The following is a 25,877-nucleotide window of genomic DNA, read 5'->3' as shown; positions in this document are numbered from 1 at the left end:
TTTATTTTTTTCACATAGTGTAGAGAAGTTCAGTGCTTAAGACCTGCAGTCTACATGTTTACATTGTTTCGTGAAACATGAAAAGATGAACTGATTAAAGTAAAGCAAAGTAATGTTTGCGTTACTGTTGTAATCTGTTTTAGGATTTTGACTTATATTTATGCCAGACTTGTGTGGTGGAATTTTGTTCAGTTGTTTTAGTGAACGCAAGTCAAGGAAAGTAACTGTAACTGAAGTAGATAAACTGTCTTTCATGATTTATTTCACCTATAATGCAGATTGATTTTATTTATTGCTTGTTTGTAAAAAAAAAAAAAAAATACATGGGAAGAGGACCTTCAAAACATAGTCTCATATTAGATCACAACTGCAATATTGAGGGACAAAAAAACTCCACAACAACCTTTTTTTGTTTTAAATCGTAGTTTCATTATTTTTCTTAAATCGTTCAGGCTTGAGAGACAGTTTGGGAATGGGGGTGTGGGGGGGTCGCTAGTCGCTCGCGAGACCCCGCGAGATGGCCTGACCACATTACATACATTTGAAACTACCACCCCTTACTGAGATGTACTTTTAAACAATAAATGAGGTATTCATGTGTATACTTTGTGCAGTGTCGTTTCCCAAAATACAAAAGCTTTTTACGTCATTTGTTATGCTGTCAGTGGCTGGTTGTTCTTGTCGCTATTAAACTGAGGCAGCAGTATTAGGCAAAGTAACCGAGCAACACTTGAACGCAGCACAATACACCAGGTTCCTCACACAGACACAAACAACAAGCGGCGTTCGTTGGCCACCCGCTGCTCGGTGCTCAGCGTTGTCCGGCACATACACCGTCATGGGCTTGATGTTTCGGGCACAATACCGCAGTTCGACAGCGAACCAGAACATGGAAGGAGCGTCGAAGCCGCTTTGATTCGTACTGCACGCGGCAGACGTAATCGGCGTTGAATACAAAAGGAGTCGCCGAAAGAGAAAGACGATGGTGGCGAGACCAGAAGAGGACCGCCAGTCCAGCGTGACAATCTCCCTAAACTTTTAATTTTAGGAAAAAAAATAATCTAGTATGTCGGACCCAAGTCAACCGAGCCAGAACAAGTCTCATTTTGTTCCTGAAGCCTTGCTGAAGCGCTCAAAAAGGTTAGTTCACATGAGTTGGGAATTTACTGTACGTGTTTAACTCAAGATAGTTTTTGACTCTCGGGTCGTTGGCTGTGATGCGGCGTGTTTTGAATGACTTTGTACCACTTATAGCCAACGTAGGAAATTATATTTGTTTTGTTTTATCCCCCGCGCTTTGATATGAAAAAGTCCTGAGCTAAATGCCCGAACGTTAATCCCACGTTTCATGGGACGCGAGTTGAAGCTTTTGTCTGGGATATAGAGCTGCTAACTGGCGTACTCTATAATAATTCGACCACGAAGATGACTCATGTATCAAGTTGACACTGTAGCACACCTCTGTTGAGGTGAGGTTACCGTTTAGCATAACAGCAACTCAACAATACATCACCCTAATTCAGGCCAAACTAGATGTAGGCTGTACAGTGTATGTACGTTGTATGGCGGTTTGTCTACAATGGTTGCTGTCACACTATAGTTTGTTGTTGTCTTATTTAGTGTAAAAAACTCAAAACCCCAAGGCCATGATAACGAGCTCATTGAATGTGGCCTGGTCATTGTGTATGTTATACAGTACATCACTTTGTTTAACCTGATGAAAACACAGACAATGGAGATAAAAAAAAGACATTACTTGTCATGACCATAGGTGGCATTGTAATTGCCACAAATAAATGTATAATATAGTTTGTTCCCAATAGAGTTCATTCTTTGACTATCCCAGGGCCAAGTTACCAAGCTGTTAGTCAAGTGTCAGGCTGTACGAATGCAATGACCTGTAAACGTGGTCTTGAAATGAATGTTTGACACACCAACACGTTAACTCTCTCATTTATTTGAGGTGAATGTATGTAGGAATGTATTTCATCCGCTTGGAAGTATTTTTGCACCACAATTACATTGCTCATCCCAATGAAACATCTGCTCTTGGTGGCGTTTATGGTCCAAGTTTACCCCCTTCTTTTTAGGCCTGGGGGATTATATCCTCCCCACCCTGTACACGCACGCACGCACACATACAAATCAGTCTCGGACATCTGCAACTCAAGATGGTCCCGCTGCTATCGTTGCACCCACTCCCATTAGCCTTGAGTCTGTTGACAGGAGGTTCCTTCTTTGTATTTTGGCTCTCATTAGTTCTCCCTCCTACTCTCTAAGGCCATAGTAATTTGTCATGAATTTGCCTGCAGATTACAGTTGGAGTTACGTAAATGTTCCTCCAAGTAGATCTGCTCTGAGGTTGGAAATAATCTCATGGGTTGATTTAAATCTCTGTGGATGGCACTAAAAAAGATTCCCAAGTTATTGGAAACTGGATAGAGTGGAAGTGTTACATAGACTTGTGGTATAAACACAAATGCAGTGCTCCAAATATAATATGGTCACGTGGTCGCCCCTTTACTGAAAAAGCCATTACTTACATAGAACAGCAAAATGTGTCCATTTTGAAGGTTGACACACATTTTTGATGTTACAAACAGGACCGTCGTCATCAACCACCATTCCACATCTGGTTAAAATGTTATTTGATGTTATTACGATTTACTCCGTGTATTGCCAAAGGCCAGAGTTTAGTGGATTGCGGCTACTTCCAAGGTCATATCTCATTAATCCACGTAGTGCCATTACTCTCATTCAGCTTTGTACTACTACAGCTGTATATGCGCACTAACACAAGCGTTGCATAAGAATAGTATTCATGGCAGATCACCAAGGCCAAGATGATTACACAAAGCTTTCAGAAATACACAAGGTTGTTTTTACATGGAGCGTTTTAACAGTCGCTTTAACATTTTCATATGGTAATATCGGGCTGCGTTACAGACATTGTTTACTCCTCTGGCTATCCTGCAAACATTGATGCAATAGCCTGTCCACTCTCTGCAGCATATCCAGAATGAACACGTGTACAGCTTTAGTGGTACAATTTTTCGACTCATCTAGCACTGCAGGAATTGCGATACATAATCCTTGCTCTATAAAGGAAGATTTCACAAGTAGGTTTGTCCCATGATATCCAACTCGGCCCATCAATCAGTTTGGCAGGTGCTGATTGAGAGATCTGCCTGACAGTGGGATCACAGTCTTGCTAGTTGTGGAAGCATCTAATCGATTAGTGTCTCTCGGTAACTTTGACTAGCAACAGTTCATCCCTCGAAGAAAAAGAGGCCATACGGTGTATTAAGTTATTATGGGCCAGAGAACTGAAAGTAAAATACTGGTTAAACCTCATTGTTATGGAATCAATGGACTCCATTCAAAATGGTTTAGGTAGCATAATGTCATGAAATGTTATGGAATCAATGGACTCCATTCAAAATGGTTCAGGGAGCATAATGTCATGAAATCAGGGAGTGTTTTTATGAACACCCTGTACTTACAACAACCAATTTTCATTTAGCTGCCGTTATTTACAAAGTAGAAGAGGGAACTTTGTAGGCAGTTTTCTGAAGACCAAGCAATGTGACAAAACACCTGTCCCAGCATGATCAACTTTACGTTGAAGCGGGTTTCTATTGTAAGTCTTCGTTGCGGTCACCATCGATTGTTGTGTATTGAGAGAAACAGCTTGTTAATTTTTCTCCTGTTCTGTTTGTGTTCAGCTGTCGCAGTAACAACAGGAAGAGTCTCTGTGTCGGAACGCCATCGCCCACTTTGTCCCGACCCCTCTCCCCCCTCTCAGTCCATACAGGTAAGAGCCATGCTCTGACTTGCAAAAGCAGCCCACACACACAATTTGCCATTCAAGCCCATGTTGGGGTTGATTAACAGTTTAGTAATTTGCTTTTAAACCGTCACTCCTATGCCGACAACCCTGAGTATTTGTTAATCCAAAGCAAAACTCTTTTTGTTTTGAAGTGAACTGATCATAAACAACAATTTATGTTCACTGCACACAACTGTGAATCAATATTAAGTGGTTGCTCATCAAGCAGTCCTGTTCCGTTTGCCACGGTACAGTGTAGATCAGTATATTCTTAGCAGGGTTGCATATTACATCGTGTTGGAAGGTGGAATTCCTTTATTACTGTGACATCATAGTGTGACATCATTATGAGGAATTAGATGGAAGAGTTGCATGCAACACAGATGAATGCCATGTGCTGACACTTTCCGTAAACTAGTGACAATAGCGCCATGGGTTCCTTTCTTCATCGGAGTCCACTGTGTTTTTCCATGGTGTTATTGGTTTCTTGACATAGTAATACATTTTTCCCATCTACCAGTCACTGGATAGCATTGTGTTGAGCTCCACGCGATACAAATGAATCAAGGGCGCTACTGTGACCTGTATCCCAATAAATGGAGAAAAATGGTTCTGCAAGAAAACATCAATGAAATCGAACTGAACCATACTGCTAGGTGAAAGACAATGATTGTATGCATTTGTAGGGAGTAAGTTGTCCAAGATGACATTGGGGGAATCCTTATTATTCTTATTACAAGAAAAGAAACATTGTTACATTAAGGCTAAAAAGTAGAGCAACTGCTGACAGGATCCAGTTACGTGCCTTTATGGCTCTTAATTTACTTTCTGTAAACTACAGCAGCCAATGCACGCATACACCTCTGCTTTGTTGCGGTGTACTTATTTTACTCAGAGCAGTTAGTCGTGTTGGTGGCAGCAGGTGGTTTGTTGTTGAACCGGTCCAATGCCGTTTTTTGTCATTTGAGCTCAGAAGGATTGACTGATCTCTGCTGCTCAACACGTTGACAGCCAAACTATTTAAGGGCATTTTGATACACACACTAGAAATGTGCACCGGCTCCGGTTTCACACTGCTAAGATCTTGTTTCCTCTCTTCGGGGTGAGGAAGGTCTTGTCCTGCCATGTTGAGTTGGATCCTCCTAATGGCTCCCCAACAACTTGCATGTCACATGTCCTTCCAAGGATGCATACTATGTCCTGACAAAGCAGAAAGCAAAATTACCAGCCATAGCTCAAGCCTGCCTCAAAATTCACATTTCCTCATCTTAGAATTGAAACTTTTAGATGTCAAACCTGAGTAGGAGCTCGCAAGGTTGATTTGTAAACTGTTGGGCCCCCTAATAAGACATTAAACAGTGTCAGGCCTTAAAGGGGGAAAAATCAACCCATACATTTTTTTTTCAAGAATATGTTCCCAGCAGGCCCACTAGTTGAAACACGGCATTCTGATTAATATTGCGTTTGTGGAATATGAGTTAAGCAGCAAAATCCACCCGTTTTTAACAACCAAACACGGCTGACTTGTTTTCTGAAGCTGAGCCGTGTCGATACCAGAACCCTGAGCAGTTGTGATGTCATTTTCAGTGGACAAAAATGACAAAGTGGCCGCAGGGATGGCTAAAAACCGGTGGATTAGCTCTTATTCCACAAACGCAATTTTTATCAGAATGTCTTGGCTCAACTAGTGGGCTTGCATAGAACATATTCTTGAAAAAAATATGTTTGGGTTGACTTCCCCTTTAACTTGTTATTATACACAATAGGGCTGCTCGAGTATGGAAAAAATATGAATCCCGATTATTTTGGAAATAATTGAAATCACGATTATGTATTTTTTGCTACAAAATAAGAACAGGTTTAAACATGTCAAAAACATTAAGACAAAATTCTTTGAAACGCTATAATTGAAGTTTGTTTTGGACCCAACAACATTTGTTATTAAAAAAAAAAAATTACAAATGTATAAATTAAAGTATGGTTTCCTTGTATAAACAAACGAGTTAACTTGCTATGCACTTAAAAATTGCCAAAGTAGTAAACTGCTTGGAGTAAAATGCCAATTTTGACAGAATAACAGACATGCTATTCATCTATACATTCAGACTTTTGTCTGGAGCCTTTTTTGTTTTGTTTTTAAAGTAATATTTACACAGTAAACAAAGTTAAAGTAATTTGCTTCTGATAAATTATAAATTTAATATGCTGATTCGGTCAAACCAATTTAAATGTTGACTGTTACATACTAGCACGTAATCTATGCAATACTTCTAAATTACCGTATTTTCCGGACTATAAGCCGCGACTTTTTTCCTAGATTTTGAGCCATGCGGCTTATAGTCTGGTGCGGCTATTCTGTGGATTTTTCTTCCTGCGCTCGGGGCGCTCTAACCGGAATGACAGTACAATTCAATACAATATTTTTCATTAACTGGATGTGACTGCAGGTGGAGGAGTTCAACAGACGAGGGCGGCATAGACTAAGTTATTGCATTAGGTCCCTGTTTTCCAAGAGGTCCCTGAAGTGCACATGAATGCGATTGGCTGATGTTACGTCTGTTCTGTTGTTTCGATGTGAAATGCTATTGTTGATTTAGTACGCTGTATGTTAGATTGGCTGACTTTATTAACATAAAACAAGACATGTGCATATGTAGAATGTAGTAGAACAATAGATGGTGGAGTCTGGTGGACATTAGCTGACAAACTGGAGCGGCAGTCGGCAGTGAAATGAAGTACTGTTTATTTTCTTAGTTCTCTTCTGTTTTAACCAGCAACGTTGCTGCAGCGTTAAAAGGCACTGTTAGGAAAGAATCTGCTCAGGTACACATGCACATTTACGGTTCATAATCGTTCTGTAAATGCCGTAAATATAAAAGTTTTCAACATAGATAGGTGCGGCTTATATAAAGGTGCGCCTTATTTAAGGTTTTTTCCTCAAAAATCTTTTTTAGAATAGAGTGGGTGCGGCTTATATAACAGTACGGCTTATAGCCCGGAAAATACAGTACAGCAGGCCATATATAAACTGTATTACAATATAATGACCAATAATATGTTTGCAAATTGCTTTTGAAGCAATTTGAAACAAAAATGAACACAAAACATTTTACTTCATATTAAAGACTACACAAGAAATTTAACTTACGTCACAGTAATAATATTTAGCATGGTTTCTATTTTTGTGCTCGTAAAAGTAGTGTATATTTGCATAAGATATGTTATTTAAAATAAATCCCTCGTGCCGATTGCGGCCGACGCCAAATCTAACTCTGTGTTTTCTTGCTTTGGTGTATCATAACATAATCGTAAACCAAACGATGGTTGAATAGATTCGTCGTGTTGCCGGTGGGTGCAAAGACAACTTGCACTTTATACGTCTTTGCTCGCCGTCTTCCATGGCAAGCCCAAAATGAAACCAAATAAGCGATTTCGACTTGCCTTGCTTGTTTTTAAAGTCTTTCCTGTGGCGGTGGTGCGCCCGGGACTTGTACCCCGAGGGTCTGTTACTCTGTTAAAATATAGGAGCGTGTGCAGTGTGACTTGGGGGTGCGGGCTGGCTAGCTAGCTTGGAGAGGGCGGCGCGGTGGAGTAACACGTGTGTGCATGCCTCAAAACAACTCAAAATTAGTATTAATAAACGTTTTTTTAACGATTATGACAATTTTGTAATCGTGGAGTGTAATAATCGAAATCGTGATTGAATTTCGAATAATTGCATAGCCCCACGTATGGCACAAACCGTTCAGCCGGCATCAGCTCATCAATGTACTAATTTAATTGTTCAAATTGCACAGAGATTCCCACCTTTTCTGTGGTAATTTAGTGTTTAAAAACAGACCTAGCTGAGAAACAAAAACTTACCTTTCTCTATTTACTTGCAAGCATCCTCGTGCTGAGCATTTATGACTTGGCGTGTCTGCTACCCAAATTACCTCAGCATGTTTTGAGACCACACAGGAATATCTCCTGTGGCAGATTTCTGCAACTGGCACTCCTCTGTAATACCATGTTTTGTTTGCTTTTGTACTCGACAATTCAAGTTTCACGTCACACTTTATCAAGACACACTCTTGTAAGAACTTGTCTTTTGGCTTTTAAGATTTATATGATTGCATTTTGGGAAGGTTTTAAACAAAGCAAGATCCTTTTTTTTTTTAGCTGTATGAATTCAGATATAAAGCATTTAAAAAGAGTCAGTAACCTGTTTTACACTGCCTGTGTTTTTCTGAACTCACTGTTCTGTATACATAATACAGACGTTTAAGGTGGGCCGGAAGTTGGTACAGCAATTTTCTGCCTTTGTATGTAGTCTTGAAGCTGTAATAGAGGTGAGATGGCACTTGTGTGTGTGTGTGTGTGTGTGTGTGTGTGTGTGTGTGTGTGTTGGGATGCCAAAAAGGCATGCCACAAGGTAGGGGTGGGCGCTATATATTGTTATTGATATCATCGTCAATCTTGCTTTCATGATGTGTAATATTTAGGGCTGTCAAAATTAAAGCATTAACTATGGAGATTAATTTAAATTTCATAACGCACTAAAAAAGATTAACTCATAATTTTTGGTTCTTCATTGTTAAAGGGGGTAGTCAACGCAAACATTTTTTTTCAACAATATGTTCTATACAAGCCCACTAGTTGAAACAGTGCATTCTGATAAATATTGCGTTTGTGGAATAAATGTTATCCACTCATTTTCAGCCATCTCTGGGGGCGGCCATCTTGTCTTCTGTCGCCTGAAAATGACATCATGGCTGAGATTCAGAAAACAGGTCACCCGTGATTGGTTGTTGTGAGCAGTTGTGATGTCATTTTCAGTCGACAGAAGACAAAATGGCCGCCCCCAGAGATGGCTAAAAAATGAGTGCATTTTGCTGCTTAACCTATATTCCACAAACGCAAAATTAATCAGAATGCTGTGTTTCAACTAGTGGGCCTGCTGGGAACATATTCTTGAAAAAAATATGTTTGGGTTGACTTGCGCTTTAAATATTCCCGTAGAATATCATTGTTTTGCAGAAACTGTATTTAGCAATTTCAAAGAGATGTTGTTCACAAACGCTGTCTATCCACAATTGGTTTGTGAAGCAAGTGCAGATTTAAAATATTTTTGTAGAATATCGTCAAATTATCGTTATCGAGTTTTTTGAAAACATTGAGATTTTGTTTTTTGCCCATATCGCCCACCCTTACCACAAGGATCACTTCTCCTGTCCTGTCGCTTTCAAAGCCCTTTCGAGTGGTATTTACAAAGGCTGCTGCAACCAAAGGGACGAGATATACTGAGCCGCTTCATTGGTGGTAGCAGCTCTAGTGAAGCAGCACATTTAAGTCATGGTATGTTCAGTGACAGTTTTGTTGTTACATATTTTAATATTAATTAATATTAATATTTTAATTAAAATGTATTGAGGGTTGTGTTTAACTCATTCACTGCCAGACATTTTCAGACCCTCTTTTACCCTAATGTTTGAAATATTTGAAATATTAAATATAAATCAATTCTGGGATTGAATGGCTGGACTGTGAAAAGACAAGTTAATTAGTCAATGGCAGTGAAAGGAGTTAAAGGGCCTCTTTCTCCGAGTTTTGAATGATGTCATTATCATTAGTGTTTTTTTTTTTTTTACTTTTGGGGAAACTAATTGATTAAGATTTTATTTTAAGGCAATATTGCCCAGTCTTATTAACTATGATCCTGTTTGTGGCTCCAGACCATTCATTGAGTTGCTGTCGTGTCATCAACACTTTTTACTTTCTTTTGTTTGTTTGTTCCTTATTTCTTTCTCTCTTAATTTTCAGAGATTCGTGACAATATACTATCAGTTGGCCTGATAGCGTGCTGCTAACACTAGCATTTAACATTAGCAGTTGACTTGAGTCATGCAGCTTTGCCATCAGAAGTTTGGGACACACAGGGGTGACCCTTTTCGAAACAAAGGTCAATTGATGTCTGGCTTGATGCCATGCATAAGGGCTGTATGACCTGTAGGCACATATTTGCAGATTTGTTTTGGACCAAATTACGCAGTGTTTAACCTTAATATACATTCAAATCAAATTCAGAAATTCCACTGTACCAAAGTGAAAGTACCGTATTTTCCGGACTTGTAGCCGCTACTTTTTTCCTAGGTTTTGAACCATGAGGCTTATAGTCCGGTGCGGCTAAGATGTGGATTTTTCTTCCACCGCTAACAGGATGTGACTGCAGGTGGAGGAGTTCTACAGCATCAGCAAAGTTACTGCCATGTTAAAAGGCACTGTTAGGAAAGAATCTATTCAGTCACATGTATGTACATTTATAGTACAAAATCGATCTGTAAATGAAGTAAATATCTAATTTTTCAACATAGATAGCTGCGGCTTTAAATCAAGGTGCGGCTTATATGTTTTTTTTTTCATCTGTTTTTTTTTTTTTTAATAAAGTGGGTGCGGCTTATATAAAGGTGCCGCTAATAGTCCGGAAAATGCGGTAATCATAATTACATAGTCAACCTTGTAGTGCGTTTCCCATCATGGCACAAGAGTCTGTTTGTGGAGAATACATTGAGTGGTTGTTAATTCAGAGTGTGACGATAATTTGGAGTGGCTGGTTTTCTGAATCAACAATATTGTTGACATTCCACTTAATGCTACGAAGCAGCTGCACTCACTGGAAAGTCTTGGGAGTCGAAGGTCCTCGTGCCAGCAGTTTGCGGATGCGCAATCTCCCGAGGATTATCTCATGACAGCTTGCAATCGGTCTCTAATCGCCTCCATCTCTCGGATTCAAAATGACGCTCAACCCCTTTAGTCTGGTCTGTCCGACCCCAGCTCCCAAATTACAGCTATTCATAAATAGGTGCTGGAATGTTTGGCAAAGTAATACCAAGATGTGTCGTATTCATTCAGAGGAGCTTGTTGCTGTAGGGATTGAGCGTCTGTGCATAAGCATGAAGTCAGCTAATAAATATTGCCATGTGTTCATTTGCAGTATCTTCAGATTTCAGAAGGTGTGAATACAACTTTGAGTAACTTGAAATCTTTCCTCATTTAGCTGCAAGCAGCCCGCTGGACAGCCCTCGAAATGTGTCGACCAGTGCCTGCGTCAACTTTCCGTTTGCCCGAAGGTATGTCCGCACTGTTTATTTGATCTAAATGTCTGCTCAATCATTTTTAGCAATGAGTTTTGATTGGTGTATTGAACTCTTAACAAGAATGGGTGTACATTTTTTTTTTCCTTTCCAATTGTATCCACGGTCAACAAGCTTGATTATTTTAAGAGCAGCAAATTACATTCTTTGCCTATCCAAATCTGCTCAACTGCAGGGGTGCGACTTGTTAATTGTCTTGTAATGTTGCCATTTGCTCCATCATTTTCAAAAAGATCCCAGCAGAAATTGCCTATTTTAAGTCCATAGTCTGTGCTTACAAGCCCTGGAGAATTTTCATTTAACAGTTTGAACTCCAGCGAACCGTTTAACATGATTGATTAAGAGTCGATAATTGAAAAGATGATAAGTGTAATCACACTTTGCGGGTCTCCCTGTGAGACTCTGGTGTCTGCAAAGTGATGCTGGCCGTGTAGCCTCGACAATGCAATACCTTTCAGTCTGCCAGATTTTCCAGGCGAGGACGAATGTGTTGCCATTTGTTAGATGGTACCCTGAAACCCACTCACACAGCATTGAGCCCAGTTCCTATGGCAACATGCTTCTCCTACAAGCATGTGTAGCCTCCAAGTGAAGCTAAAAGTGGGATGGCACCTTGAAGCCACTTAACAACAACCAAACAAAAACACAGGAGGAGTTCGGATCATTCATTTGGAGTCGAACAAAGAAAGCATCCTAAATGAAGTGCTAGCCTCTGTGCAACGCAAATGCCGGGGCAGAATCAGACACTTCTACATGATAGAAATGGGCAAAAATATTGTTACCTATTTTTCCCCAGGTTACTGAATACATATGCTTGGTCAATTGCGTTCCACTTAGCGGAGAGTGATAGGGCTTAATTTCAAGCCAATCCTTTCTGGGGGTGAAAAAACTACTGTCAGACATGACCAAACCTTGTGAAGCTGAAGCCGCAGTTCAACGGTTGAAATGTATGGATCAGTGAGATTGTGCTCTGCTGTGGATGAACTTCTATCCTCAGCAGTGTCAGCCTTTATAGCTTATAGCTATTTAAATGCATCACAGCCTTTCGTTTACAAACTTCTGGCAGTTATTTTTGGGGTTAATGAAAAAAAACCCCACAACAGCTTCATTTTGGCCTGACTGGTAATAAAATATAAATAATTTACAAGGAATGTTGCTTATTGCTAGTTGAGTTTGTCTGCTCATGCATTTAACCTGGAATGTTATTTGTGTTGTATTATGTTGAGGGGTGGGTTAAATACTGTACATGGCAAATGACAGTTACCCCTATTTTGACTTGTCTTTCCTATTTGTGCTCTTATCGTAAACCAAAATGCTGCAGTGACTCAATCTTTGGGCTTGGTGTTTTGCAATGACAATTTGTTCCTGTTACATAAATTGCTTCCTGAGAAGAATTTCAGTATGTGGACAAATGCAAAGTGGCAAGGATGGCAAGATTGTCAAGATGAATTCCTCAGATGAATGCCAGAGGTCACAGGATCATTTGCACTGGTCCACAGTCTCACTGAAAGTCTTTGCTTTTTTTCTTCTCTTCTCTCCTCTCCTCTGCTTTCGTCTCAGTCACTTGGCTCGTGCAGACAGGTACCTTATTTTTCTTGTGGGATCGCAACTCTATCTACAATGTGTATCAATATACATTTTATTCATCCCGTGAGCACATTGTAATCATTGTTACGTGAATTCATCTTTGACTGTGTCAATTCAGTGTTAATATGTTGCTGTCATTAGAATCTGCAGATGTATCCAGTGAAGTGGCTGGGATTGTATATGAGGTTATTGCTTGATTTTTGTAGGGATAATGCAAAAGAAAATGGAGTGATACAACTAACAACCCATTGCATGCAATATGTGGCAGGAAATGACAAAAAGACGCTCCTGTAGCAACAGAACTCAGTGTGGTTATGTAAAGTGTTTCACGTGTGAAATGCTAAACAATGCTTAATGTGACGTTTCAGAGCTGAGGGGCGTAGATGGTCTCTGGCATCCCTCCCCTCGTCAGGCTACGGAACCAACCCGCCGAGCTCAACTGTTTCAGTAAGTAAACCCCCCCCCACAAAAAATGGCACCATCCTTCTCAGTTGATATATTTCTAACACCTCATTCAAGCCCAATGGTGCATTAATTTATGCCTCTAGGGACAGCAAATGCCAAGACTGAGTTGACAAACAGTTAATTGTTTTCTAGCATCATCTGCTTGAATGACTCATTGAGCCAGTTTGTTGAACACAGTGTTGAGGTAATACGCACAATCTGTGTGGACCCTTGCAGTGTGTGTGCATGTTTGCAAAGGGTTTACGTTTCTTAAATTGTAGGGGTGATTTTCCACTAATGATGACTTTGAAAACATTTTTTAATAAATAGTTGTGACAGAGAAACAGGATTTGAAATTAATTTAGATTTGAGAGCTGTTTTTATTGGCAGCATTTGAACGATCACAAATACCTTAATGATTGGCCCATAAGATTCGATCTGTGTGGGCCCAGGATTTCACAGTCTGTGCATCCCTAACATGTGCTTCTATTATCAGGAAGTTTATTGTCGGACCCGGGCACAGACCTAAAAGTCAGCGCGGACAATGAATGGAGTTTATCAGTGTGCCTCTCAGGCCTCTTTATAGCATGGCATTAGAAAGAGACTTCACAGATGCCACTCCCCCGGGCCCGTCTGTCAAGCACGCGTACGTTGTGAATTTAAACACTGCCGCCAGGCTCCACCGCATTCTGTACAGTGTACAATGAGTTTTACACAAGGTTTAAAAAAACTATCACTGATGTTTTGAAATCCTTAAGATCTATTTTATGATGAGCATTGTTCATTTTCCATGAAGAGTCTACACAGTTGGATTATGTGACGTTTGGGTGCTTGCTTGGAGTTCCCCACAATATTGTTTTTACTTGATGTTGGCCTAACTTGTCTGAACACATGCTTGTGGTTTTCAGCAGCATTGGCACATTTTTTTACTCACCCAGAGAGATGCAATAATTCCTTGAACACTATCGGGAGTCTTTTACAAAACCTTTACAGTATTACTTCTCATTTAATAGTCACCGTGAGATTAATTTCTTGACTGACGACTCTCTGGTTTGTCTGCAGTCCTCGTCATCCTCCCAGGAGCGCCTTCATCAGCTTCCCTACCAGCCAACCCAAGATGAGCTGCACTTCCTTTTCAAACACTTCCGCAGCACAGACAGTATAACCGATGAGGATGGCCGGCCCACGACCGTCATGCGACCTCGCTCTCGGAGTCTAAGGTAGCTCATTTAAAATTACTAATAGGCTTTAAACGATCCAATTTACTGAGGCCGATTACCGTTCGCCGATCGGCAAGTTAAAAAAGAAAGCCTGATAACCGATCTCATCACAAGATGGAGCAATACGTCTATATGTGTCTATATGTCTATACGTTTGCTTCCCGTGATCATTTTTTCACAGTATAATTCAAAACTCAGACCCTGATGACTTATATAGGCTTTGCCCAACATGGAGTGGTGTTTCCAAGCCAAAATACACACAGACAACAAAAGGAGCACCGAGTGTGCTGTGAAAGTGATGAGACGGCCATTACGCCTGCTCAAGTACGAAGAGGGACCGATACTATTTGAGCTGATACCACTTAGAGCGATTCCCAAACATTTAAACATTGATACGGTTGACGCTTCAGTCATTTGAGGCATTGTAGCGATTTTGATTAGCAGACTCGCACAAGTAGCAGAGCGGCTTTGCGTGCAGCAATGAAGTTATTATTTTACATATTGACAGGTAGCGCCATTTTAGTAGTAGACAAAATTCATTTGTGGTGGCCCGCCACAGGTAAATATATGTATGTGGGAAACACTGCAGCTGTAATGTTTTATTTCGCGGATCTAATCAATGACATCATTGATCGATAGGCGAATTAAAGGCATTACGCCCTATCATAAAAAACTTGCATAAAAGCAAAATATCACCTGATCCGATGCAGCCGATCAGTTCTTAGAAAGTCTAATTTCTAAGAGAGAGTGAATGCAAGAGCATGGTGTGAATACACTACTGTATAACCAGATTAGCCAGATTGTTGCTCCTCGGCCGTTTATTAAATCCACTGGGAAATAACCGACAGGCACACATTGGCTGCCACTAAGGACCAATCAGAACAACTAAACATGCAGTAGCATGTAGTAGGCATGCCTCAAACCAAATTATACATTTCAGATGCCAAAGAGAGGTTGATATGGAAGCAGAACATTTTTGCTTTTTAATGAGAAATGTTCAATTGCAATAAAAATTTCTCAGTTGGCAAATTTGCAGTCACTTTCTCTCTTTGTCTAATTTAAAACATGACGTGTATCTCATTGAATTATGACGAGGGTGAGTCATTTATTTATTTACCGGTATGCGGGTACTCCTTATGTTATGGAGAACTTGCATATCTGTGAAGGCACCATTAATGCTGAAAGGTCCATATAGGCTTTGGAGCAACATCTGCCACCATCCCAGCAACGTCTTTTTCAGGGACCTCCCGGCTTATTTCACTTAAGCCACTTTCTGCATGTCTTAACCACAGTGTGGCTTTGAACTAAGAGAGTGCTAGTACTTTACTGGCCTGCCAGCAGTCCAGACCTGTCTCCCATTGAAAATGTGTGGCGCATTATGAAGCACAACATATGACAACAGAGACTCCGACTGTTGAGCAACTAAAGTTGTTTTTCGGGAGGGAGGGAGCGGGTCTTCCTTTTTATGTTGTGTTTTGGACATTTTTACTGGACAGCACTTTGAGTTGCATTCTTTTTGTATGAAAAGTGCTATATAAATAAATTTGATTTGATTTGGTAAAGCAAGAATGGGAAAGAATTCCACCTACAAAGCTCTAATAACGACTGTCCTCAGTCCCCATATGCTTATTGTATGTTTTGATATAACACAGTGGTGAACATACCCCCTTTCCAGCTTTTTGCAGGCATTAAATTCGAATATTAAGTATTTGCAACCCCACCCCCAAAGGTTTATCTGATTGAACATTATATGTCTTGTCTTTGTGGGATATTCAGTTGAATATAGGTTGAGACGGATTTGCAAGTCATTGTATTTTTTTATGTACCTTTTATACAATGTCCCAATTTGCAATTGAGGTTTTTAGAGGATCCACAAAACTCTTGTTAACATCTTAGCTTGTCATCACACCGAAATGTGCAGAAACACGGTCTTCACACAGATTGAATGCAACAAATGTTGTTGTTGCATTAAGTCGAGGCAATTATTGCATCTTCTCTTTGTAAGGACGCCGATAAGGCAGACTGCTCATGTAAGGACAAAAATAATGTGTCGAGGATGATAAGCTGTTTCTTGACCAAGAAAAAATGAATCTGTATCTACTGGATGTTTCTCATTGATTATACACACAGGCAGGCCGACGGTCAGGTGGACATCCGACAGTTTAGCTGTGATTTTTGATAACTTTAGTGTGTTGCCGCCGCGTTGCACTGTTTGTTTGATGCCTGAGTGCTCTGTGTTCTGGCACCATGGTGTGCCATGCGTAGGCGTGCTGGCTTACAGAGTGCCGCAGGGATCCCGCTGCTGAACTGTAGTCGATGGCGGGGGTGGTTTAGAATTGGGATGAGGGCTTTAGCGCCACTGTCAGTTGGGCATCCACCATACAGTCTGAGGTGGCTTTCGTGACAACAAAAAGGCTTAGGGAGCATGTTTGCATGTGATAGGTTCACTTTGCATCTTTTCTGCTTAAAGCTTTGACCGCCGGCCATGGTTTTCTGTAAAATATTATTTTTTTATTTTTATTTTTTTTTAAATCCACTCTGATGTGGCTGTCGATGAATAACTAAGCGCTGCCAGTGATTCACTCTTTGGCTAGAAAACCTCTGCTTAAATATAAACACGTGTACAACACATGCATCAAAACCTGACTGTGAAATTCACTCCGATAACAGCTTTCGACAGCTTTAAGCAGTACCAATCATATGCAGCTGAAAACCAAATGCTGCTTTTGGCAGTTAATGAATCACTACTGTGTCAAAATATGGGATTAGATTAGAATGTTTAGTTTGATAGAAGTGAATAGACTTGAGGCCAGACTAATGGATTTTGGCACGGACATGCTCTTACATAATCCTTATAGTGATGTAGTCGATAGGAGGTCAGGCCAATGCCACATTGCGTCATCATGCTGTTTTAATTTGCAACTCAGGTGGGAAAACACATTCACTTGTTAGTTTAAAAAACATTGTATTACTGGAACTAACTTTTTTTTCGCATTTTAAGGTTAAAGTTTAGTTACAGTTTGGCTTAGTCTATGATGTCTAACCATCTCATTCCCAAATTCACTATACAAATTCTTGGTAAAACAGAAGGGTGAAAGAATGAAGGCCAGAAGTAGTGTTTTGATTGCTCTTAGCCGGACTACAACTGAATCTTAGTTTTTATGGAGTGCTCTTTGAAGTCTAAATGCAGTTTTGCTGTATTTTGATGGCTAATGAAGCACACTATTAAAGTTTCCATGGCCATGTTTTTTGGTCCACAACATTGAAGGGAAATTTAGTTCCTGAATTCAGCTAAGATCTCTACATTTTTTAGGGCAACAGCGCATCCCCTTGTTTCATACGTTTAATTTCAAAAGGTATATTTTTGGCATGTTGTTCTTAACTATTATAAATTATATCGTTTTTCTTATATTCATATGACTGACACAAAGGTGGCAACCATGAAATATCATTTGTTGGTTGGTAGCTAGGATTACCAGCACCTGTTTGCTTGGTTTTGAAATTGAATCCATGTGGGCTGAAAGCAAAGAACGGTGAAAAGCAGACGTGCTTGTTTTGGCTCTTGCATGCAAAATATAGAGACTGTTAAAACAATCAACTTAAAACTTGACGCTTAGAAGTCCCAATATCGTATCCTTCATCTCTCGAGTTGTGTGAATGGACAATATGTCACTTCAGAAACTTCTTTTGTTGACTTTGTTGTTGTTGACATCATCCCACTCCCAACCAAGAGTCTCAGTTCAAAGCAACTTTATATATGTATATATTTTTTTTGTAAATGTTAATGCATCTCTTGAGCTGTTTAAATGTAATAATCAAGTCTTTGGTTCATGTTGCAGCCCCGGGCGATCAAGCGTCTCCTTTGACAATGAGATAGTCATGATGAACCATGTTTACAGAGAACGCTTTCCAAAGGTGAGCTCTAAAAATCTGTTCATATTTGAGCAGAAAAGATATGCATATAATTTTAGAAATGCTAACAGTTAACCAACTAAAACATGTCTACGTTGTAAAGATTAAAAGTTGTGAATATGAAAATCCGCTAATTGACACTGCTCCCTAAGAGGGGTATTTGCGCAGAGGTGCCACAAAATGGCGGCAAAGCACTTCAAATGGAGAGGAGCATAAAGCACCAATGCCAAGCATGTGTGGGAAAATAAATCCGCTTCATGAACCAGTTGTTGTATATTTTGACTAATCCAGATGGCACACTGTTCAACACCGGGCTGGAAGCGCACTGACTTGCCATTTCTTAAACCCCTTTAATAAAACCAACAGTGCCATCTAAAGGACTCACAAAATACAACAGTTAGTTCATGAGGCAAATTTGAAGCTTCATTTTTCCACCATGAACTCATATTAACATAAATAACTGTATTCAATAGTTAAATTAGTTAAATTATTCAATACAAACAAATGAGATTTATTAGCTAGGATTGTATTCTAAATAAAAAGCAAGTACAAACTGACCTGAATTCACACATGGGCAAACAATTATAAGCACAAGCACTTTACATAAGCAGCATGAAGTCATTAAACTCGCCATCTGTATCTACGCCCAATAATAAATGTTGTGAGTACAGGCAAATTACACCTGCTATGTTAGTTTTACTCGTGATATTGCACGAGGTCCATTTAAAGGGGAAGTCAACCCAAACATATTTTTTTCAAGAATATGTTCTATGCAAGCCCACTAGTTGAAACGAGGCATTTTGATAAAAATTTCGTTTATGGAATAAGAGTTAATCCACTCGTTTTTAGCCATCTCTGGGGGCGGCCATTTTGCCATTTCTGTCGACTGAAAATGACATCACAACTACCCAGGGCTCAAGTAAAGAGCACATCACCTGGGTAAGTTGTGATGTCATTTTCAGTCGACAGAAATGACAAAATGACTGAGATGACCAAAAATGGGTGGATTTTGCTGCTTTAACTCATATTTCACAAATGCAATATTAATCAGAATGCCGTGTTTCAATAGTAGGCCTCCTGGGAACATATTCTTGAAAAAAATATGTTTGGGTTGATTTCCACTTTAAGGAGCGCCAGCAAATCTGAGATAGAGATGGAAAGAAAAATTGAATCAATCAAACCTAATAGCAACGCCAAGATTTTCAGCAGATAGGCGAATCTGCAAATGCCCAACCGCAAAATATGGCATTTCATTGTATTTTCAGTCAAAATGTGTCAATCATTATGTGATCAACAACCCTATGAAGTCACCCACATTATTCATGTTGCAGTATGTGACAACCTTAATTACTTCTTGATTTTAAACGGTGGTAATGGATTATATAATTTTTTTTCTTCCTTTTTTTTTTCCTCCATAGGCCACAGCCCAGATGGAGGAGAGATTGTTGGAAATTGTTACTCACTGTTCTCCAGACAGCTCTCTCCCGCTGGCTGATGGGGTGTTGGGTTTCATCCAGCACCAGTTGGTCGAGTTGGTCCGTGACTGTTTGGAGAAGTCCCAGAAAGGTCTGGTTACATCTCGCTACTTTGCTGAACTTCAGGAGAAGTTGGAAAAGCTGCTTCATGAGGTGAGGATGCATTGTGTGATTTGAATAGGGGGACTAATAGAAAAGGTAGAAGTGTTGATCTTTACAGAAAACCGGACAATGCAGTATAGTTGATGCTTAACACTCGGGGACATTTAAAAAAAAAATCTGTTGAATTAGATTAAAAGTAAAAGTGGCATGTTGATTTCAAAATTGTAGGCAGTTTTTTTTCTATCACATTAAGTTTTTTTTCTCCACAGCTTACCTTCCATGGAAGCAAATTTCCACTGATTAGCTGTAGTAATTGTAGTAAGAGCTGATTACGATTGGAATCATCTAAAGCTATGTGGCAACTTGTTTGTGCTTGTGTGTGCAGCTCCCAGTAGGTCATCCATCCGTAGTACTTTCAATATCTGCAAACAAAGCTAGCATAGTAGGAATTAAGAGAAATTAGTGTTAGCTTTTCTCTTAACCTTGTAACTATGGGCATACCGTTGTACATTCTATTTCATTTTGTGCTTTTTTTTTGTTTACCATGCCATTTTAGTGTTTCATTTACATACATACACATTTGTTTCATATGTTTTAAGAAAACGGGGAGCCTCTAGCTCAAAAACTTGATGTGATGGGAAAAAAATGATTTGATTCTGCACCCAAAAGTTTGTTATAATCAGCTATCAGTCCTAACTCGATATAAATTGTGTTCCCCATTGTAATCTGTGAATTTTACTACCTTTACCACAGCATTGTAAATGTTTCAAGAAAATGTACAACTGCAGCATTACTTGTTGTTCTGCATGCTGTAAGTCAGAAGCCATGCTTGACCCGCTGTTTCTACAGCCGAAATGAATTGGTTTCCTTGATATGGAAGGTACTATATACGCACACAATTCAACTGTTATATTTACAGTAGGATTTTTTAAAAAATATACAGGGTGTCCCAAAACAAACATTAAAAACCTGCTGTTAACAATAATATGTTCTGAATTTCTCAGCGATTAGCTCAAGTACTTATTGTTTCCATTCAGATTTAGCCCACTGGAATTAATAATGTTAGCCAGATTTTAAGACTTGAGCAAAATTAATCTATCCAAATACTGGAAGCCTATAGTAGCATCTAACGAAAAGCTTATTTTTCTGATTCCATTAATTCATGTTACAAGCAGTGCCTTGTTGAGAACAGGCTTCAGTTTCACAACAAGATTTATTGAGAATCTTCTCAATTAATTCAAACCATTACACTTGTTCAAACTCTATTAATTCACTCTGTTCATTTATTTTGTCTGTTTCTGATACTATAGTGAGATAAATAACAGTCCAAATTGGTTGGCAAATAAAATACCCCCCCAAGTGTATTTGTTGGTGTACAATGGTGTAGCTCCCTAAATGTTATAGAAATGGGTGGATAGATCTGGATAATCAACCCTACTGTGTAGTCAGGATAAGCGCTATAAAAGAGGAATGGATGTTTATTACATTATGACCACCACGATCAAGTTAAACATAGCGAATGTTGTTGCGAGCATTATTGGTACTCCTGGTGCATAGAACATATTATTGCAAAGATTTATTTTTTGGGGGGCGGGGGGGTTGACTTCTCCTTTAAAATACAATAATATATATATTTTTTTACTTACTGTGCTGTATGCATGTGTAGTACAAGCACACAATACAGTAGACATATTTTGTTTATTTTCATCCATTTTCTCCATAACCAGTTGAGCTCTGGGTGTTTCTCAAGACATCAATTATATCTATAAAATGCGGGTATTATTTTAACTGAGGAGGAAGAAATATTCTGAATAAGTACTCTCGATTGTGACTACGGAGATGTGGAAGAAATTTTATTGCTGATGGATGCAGATGTCACCTGTCCAGACATTTACTCTCTGTTTGAAAGGACGTAACACCTGACTCATATGCGGCAGCATCTTCCTTCATGTTTCTTTTAGCGTGAGACCCATCTGCTTGTAACGCATTGTGTACCATGAATTAAAAAAAAAATGTTTATCTTTTTTTTGGGGGGGGGTTGTTAAAATGTAGTCATATTTTAGACTATTAATGACTTTAGTTGTTCCTCAATTTTTCCCCTTTAAATTATTATGGTATTTGTTTGCAGTGTTTTGCGTCTTGCTTAGTCATTCAGTGTAAAGCACTGTATAAATAAACTTGACATTTTTCTGTTCCTGCTCCCCTGCTGTTCTCCAGGCCTACGAGCGCTCGGAAAGTGAGGAGGTGACTGTCATCATCCAGCTGGTGAGGAAAATCCTGATCATAATCTCTCGGCCGGCTCGCCTCCTCGAGTGTCTGGTAAGCAGTCTCTGAGAATGTTTTTCTCACAATTGAAAATTATGCCACTTTGACTGAAACAGGGTGAAATGAACTCATAGTAAAGTAGTGCCGAAATTAATTATCTCCTCGCTCGTGTATATTTATTTGACCAGAATGGTAAACCCCTCATTTTAGAGCTGAAATGTGCTCACTTTTTAATCGCTGAAAATGAATTGTCCATGCATTAGTTGTCTTTCAGAAACACTGTTATTTCACTTTAATGCATATTCACATATACATAAAGCACATACATGTACACATTTTCTTGCTATGAATTAATGAGATGTTTATTGTCGATACAGGAATTTGATCCGGAAGAGTTCTACCATTTGCTTGAGGCGGCAGAAGGTCATGCCAAAGTCGGCCAGGGGATCAAATCAGACATCCCTCGATACATCATCAGCCAGTTGGGTTTGACACGAAACCCTTTAGAGGGTAAAGAATTTCTCCTACGCAAATAGTTAAACCTCATTAATGGACAGTTCAGTGTGCCCCCAGTTTCTCGCAAATTTGCGCTTTGATTCTAAGCTTTCTAGTTATCGTCGCCAGTGACGAGAAGTTCAATGAAAAATGTGCCCAGTGTTGTTATGGCAATAAGAAAATCATGGAAGTCTATCTCTTAAATAATTGGTACAACATCACAAGTATGTCACGTGCGCCACAGGGTAAGGTTAGTTGCCTTCATTTTCCAATTTCTTTTTTTTTTTTTTTTTAGACATGGTGCAGCTTCAACAGTGCGATTGCAGTCCCTCAGTGTCAATTGAGCCAGATGTGGAGGTGACCTTTTATCTCCCAAGTCTTTCTATAAATGTATCATGTAAATATCTCTGTGTCAATAATTGTGGCTTTAGATTGAAAATTATGGAATAATGTTTTGTGTAAATGTATAGTCCTACAAAGATACAATAAGCAAATACAGTTGCTGGTAAAACCATAACATCCGTTTAAATGATACAGCCTAAATGTCAACATGTTACATTGTCATCGTCAGTGTGTTTCAGCGTGCTTCACTTTTTTTCTGCTTTTACTGTAGAATAAAACCCCACAAGCGGTGACCCCAACACGACGGAAACCTCTTGAGAGCGATTTTGAGACCATTAAACTCATCAGTAATGGGGCTTATGGGTAAGTGGAAATTTCCTTTGTTTCCTGCTTCCATCGCTCTTTTCCTTGTAGAACTGAGAGACTTGGCGTTGCCATTGTCAACTGGCATTAGAGTGCATCCATGTATTCATTATATAAATGTCTCTTTCCCAGTCTTTACTGAGCCAAGAAATCTTCATGGCACACTACCAATCAAAAATGTCACAAAATGTATGAATACTGAAATAATTCATAAATGTACTTACTCAGTGTGAAATCAAAGAAGTGGTGTAATCATTATGGGGGGAAAGCCTAATGTTTATTTAACATGTGATGTTTGACAGAGCTGTTTATCTGGTCCGCCACAAGGAGACTCGTCAGCGGTTTGCCATGAAAAAGATAAATCGTCAAAACCTTGTCTTGAGGAACCAAATTCAGCAAGCATTTGTGGAGAGAGACATCTTGACTTTTGCAGAGAACCCCTTCGTTGTGTCCATGTTCTGTTCTTTCGAGACGAGACGCCACCTCTGCATGGTCATGGAGTATGTTGAGGGTAAGAGGAAAGGAGACAAAATGGGCATTCATTTCATAATCTTCAGACTGTCGTCTTCCATCACTTCATGCCAAGTAATGTGAATGTGAATATATAGTCAATCACAATTTAGTTTTGATCTTTATTTTCCTTTTTGTTAGGTGGTGATTGCGCCAACTTGCTGAAGAACATGGGTCCACTACCTGTAGAAATGACAAGGATGTATTTTGCCGAAACCGTCTTAGCCCTGGAGTACCTTCACAATTACGGCATAGTGCACCGAGACCTCAAACCTGACAAGTGAGAACCAAGAAAAAATTTGGAACGCACTGTGCAGACTATTTTCCCGTAAATCACTTAGTTTTCCAGCCTTGACATCAATAACGGCTTTACTCATAATCCTTTAGTGCTAACAATGGCATTCCAAATCCACAGTTTAAAGCCAAATATGCCATTTTACCACAAAACAACAGCTCAGAGGAATTTTGATGCTACACTGGCCCATAACGGGGTTGAACAGTGTCATCTCCATGGCAACCAAATCACCTACTTTAGTGGTCAATGATATTGTTGGACCAGCTCAAGCACCTCGTTTGTAGCAGCGCGAATGGTTTTATGAGTTCTGTTGGGGTCGGATGTGTACCTTATTATTGTTTTATCTGTTTGTTTGTTTATTTTTTTAACAATGCCTTTTGCTGCCTTTTCCATTTACTTTAGCTAGAGGTTTATTAGATATTTGATATTCAACAGACACTGGATCCTCAGCAAAGTATTCATGTGTGATGGAACATTTAATATGCTGTATAAGGTTGCGGGGTGTGGACCGAGTGTTGTTATGCAATTGCAGCATTACTTTGGAGTTGCGAAGCCCATAACCGTGTGTGCAATAGCATTCACAATACTGTACGTCACCAACACAACAGTCACCATATCAACGGCATATGAACACTGACTCCTATAATACGCTCCTTTTGAACAATTAGTGTTTGTTTTCTCCCTCCTAACAGTTTGCTGATCACATCCATGGGCCACATTAAGTTAACAGACTTTGGCCTCTCAAAAATTGGTCTGATGAACATGACCACCAACCTCTATGAGGGTCACATGGAGAAAGATACAAGAGAGTTTGTTGATAAACAGGTGAGACTGTGTGAGATTTGAGACGTACTTTAAAAAAAAAAAAAAATCTAATTGTTTGGTGGTGGTTTCCTTGTGCAGGTGTGTGGTACTCCAGAGTACATTGCCCCAGAGGTGATTCTCAGGCAGGGATACGGGAAGCCGGTAGACTGGTGGGCAATGGGAATCATCCTTTATGAGTTCCTGGTCGGCTGTGTTCCATTCTTTGGCGACACTCCAGAGGAGCTTTTTGGCCAAGTTGTCAGTGGTGAGAAGATCAAATTCAGACACCCTTCTCCCAGACTCATGTAACGTTTTCTACAATGGTGATTTCCAACCACTAATGTGCAAAGATCATCGGGTGTACCACAGAAAATGATCCAGTTTCATTTCATTTGTCTGAAAATATGTTTTTATCTCCTACAAATGATGTATCTATCAATCTATGCCAGCAAGCACAAGGTGTCTCAGGAAAGTTCCAAGACTGGTGTCAACATAAGTATTACAAAACGAAAGTAAAAATTAAATGTTTTTTTTCCTCTCAAAGAGGTCCCCCCAGGAGTCTAACATATTTCCCCAGACTTCTCTGTCACTTTGGCATAGGTCTGGAAGCATTCTTCCAGGAACTACAGTACTACATTGGGCGAGTTGCAATGTTTTTTTTTCAGCTAGGAATTGCAGCCACGAGTTTTCCTGACGCAACTCTTGCCTCTTGTCACGCACGGAACAATGCAAACACCACAGGATCTCTTTGTCCGTGTGCTGGTTATTTTTCTGGTCTACGATGAAGGACAAAACTCAAAGCTAAGGGTTGAAATGTATGTATTGTGACACCAGTCATGAAACTTCTAGTGACGGGAGGAGCAATTGTGTGCTCTTCCACTAGTTGGCATAAGATCCACTAAAAACTGTATTTTGTGGCCCTTACAAAGAGAAAACAAAAACTTCCACGTCCGGGTCATTTAAATGTATACGCTGGTCGAGATTTTTACGGTCTAAAGATGCCCCACACAAGGACATACTTAGCATGCAAAGGGATAAGGTACTTAATGTTAACAGTTAACAAAACAAAATTGCTATTCTGAATGACACACACACAAGGCA

The 25,877-nt window shown here is 39.6% G+C and overlaps 1 protein-coding gene across 3 annotated transcripts in view; it reads left to right on the top strand.

Moving 5' to 3' along the window:
- The window catches only part of LOC147138171 (microtubule-associated serine/threonine-protein kinase 3-like), a 42,836-nt gene that overhangs the window by 9,193 nt on the left and 7,766 nt on the right, over nucleotides 1-25,877 (top strand). The window contains exons 1-16 of one of the 3 annotated variants that reach the window (XM_086047058.1): nucleotides 727-1,140; nucleotides 3,726-3,814; nucleotides 10,866-10,938; nucleotides 12,523-12,543; nucleotides 12,918-12,996; nucleotides 14,056-14,213; nucleotides 18,053-18,128; nucleotides 19,544-19,753; nucleotides 21,920-22,021; nucleotides 22,345-22,477; nucleotides 22,758-22,819; nucleotides 23,076-23,167; nucleotides 23,470-23,678; nucleotides 23,819-23,957; nucleotides 24,665-24,797; nucleotides 24,876-25,041. In XM_086047058.1, the coding sequence (XP_085903184.1) occupies nucleotides 1,067-1,140; nucleotides 3,726-3,814; nucleotides 10,866-10,938; nucleotides 12,523-12,543; nucleotides 12,918-12,996; nucleotides 14,056-14,213; nucleotides 18,053-18,128; nucleotides 19,544-19,753; nucleotides 21,920-22,021; nucleotides 22,345-22,477; nucleotides 22,758-22,819; nucleotides 23,076-23,167; nucleotides 23,470-23,678; nucleotides 23,819-23,957; nucleotides 24,665-24,797; nucleotides 24,876-25,041 (1,816 nt within the window). In that variant the 5' untranslated portion in view covers nucleotides 727-1,066. Of the gene's footprint in view, nucleotides 1-726; nucleotides 1,141-3,725; nucleotides 3,815-10,865; nucleotides 10,939-12,522; nucleotides 12,544-12,917; nucleotides 12,997-14,055; nucleotides 14,214-18,052; nucleotides 18,129-19,543; nucleotides 19,754-21,919; nucleotides 22,022-22,344; nucleotides 22,478-22,757; nucleotides 22,820-23,075; nucleotides 23,168-23,469; nucleotides 23,679-23,818; nucleotides 23,958-24,664; nucleotides 24,798-24,875; nucleotides 25,042-25,877 lie in introns of those variants that run through there. The other 2 variants (XM_086047055.1, XM_086047056.1) reach the window with 2 other exon arrangements.

This window comes from Filicampus tigris, chromosome 12, assembly GCF_054856515.1.
Source record: "Filicampus tigris isolate MCC_2025a chromosome 12, RoL_Ftig_1.0, whole genome shotgun sequence".
Lineage (NCBI taxonomy): Eukaryota > Metazoa > Chordata > Actinopteri > Syngnathiformes > Syngnathidae > Filicampus > Filicampus tigris.
The sequence above is the reverse complement of the archived record's forward strand: the minus strand, read 5'-3'. Positions and strand labels throughout refer to the sequence as shown.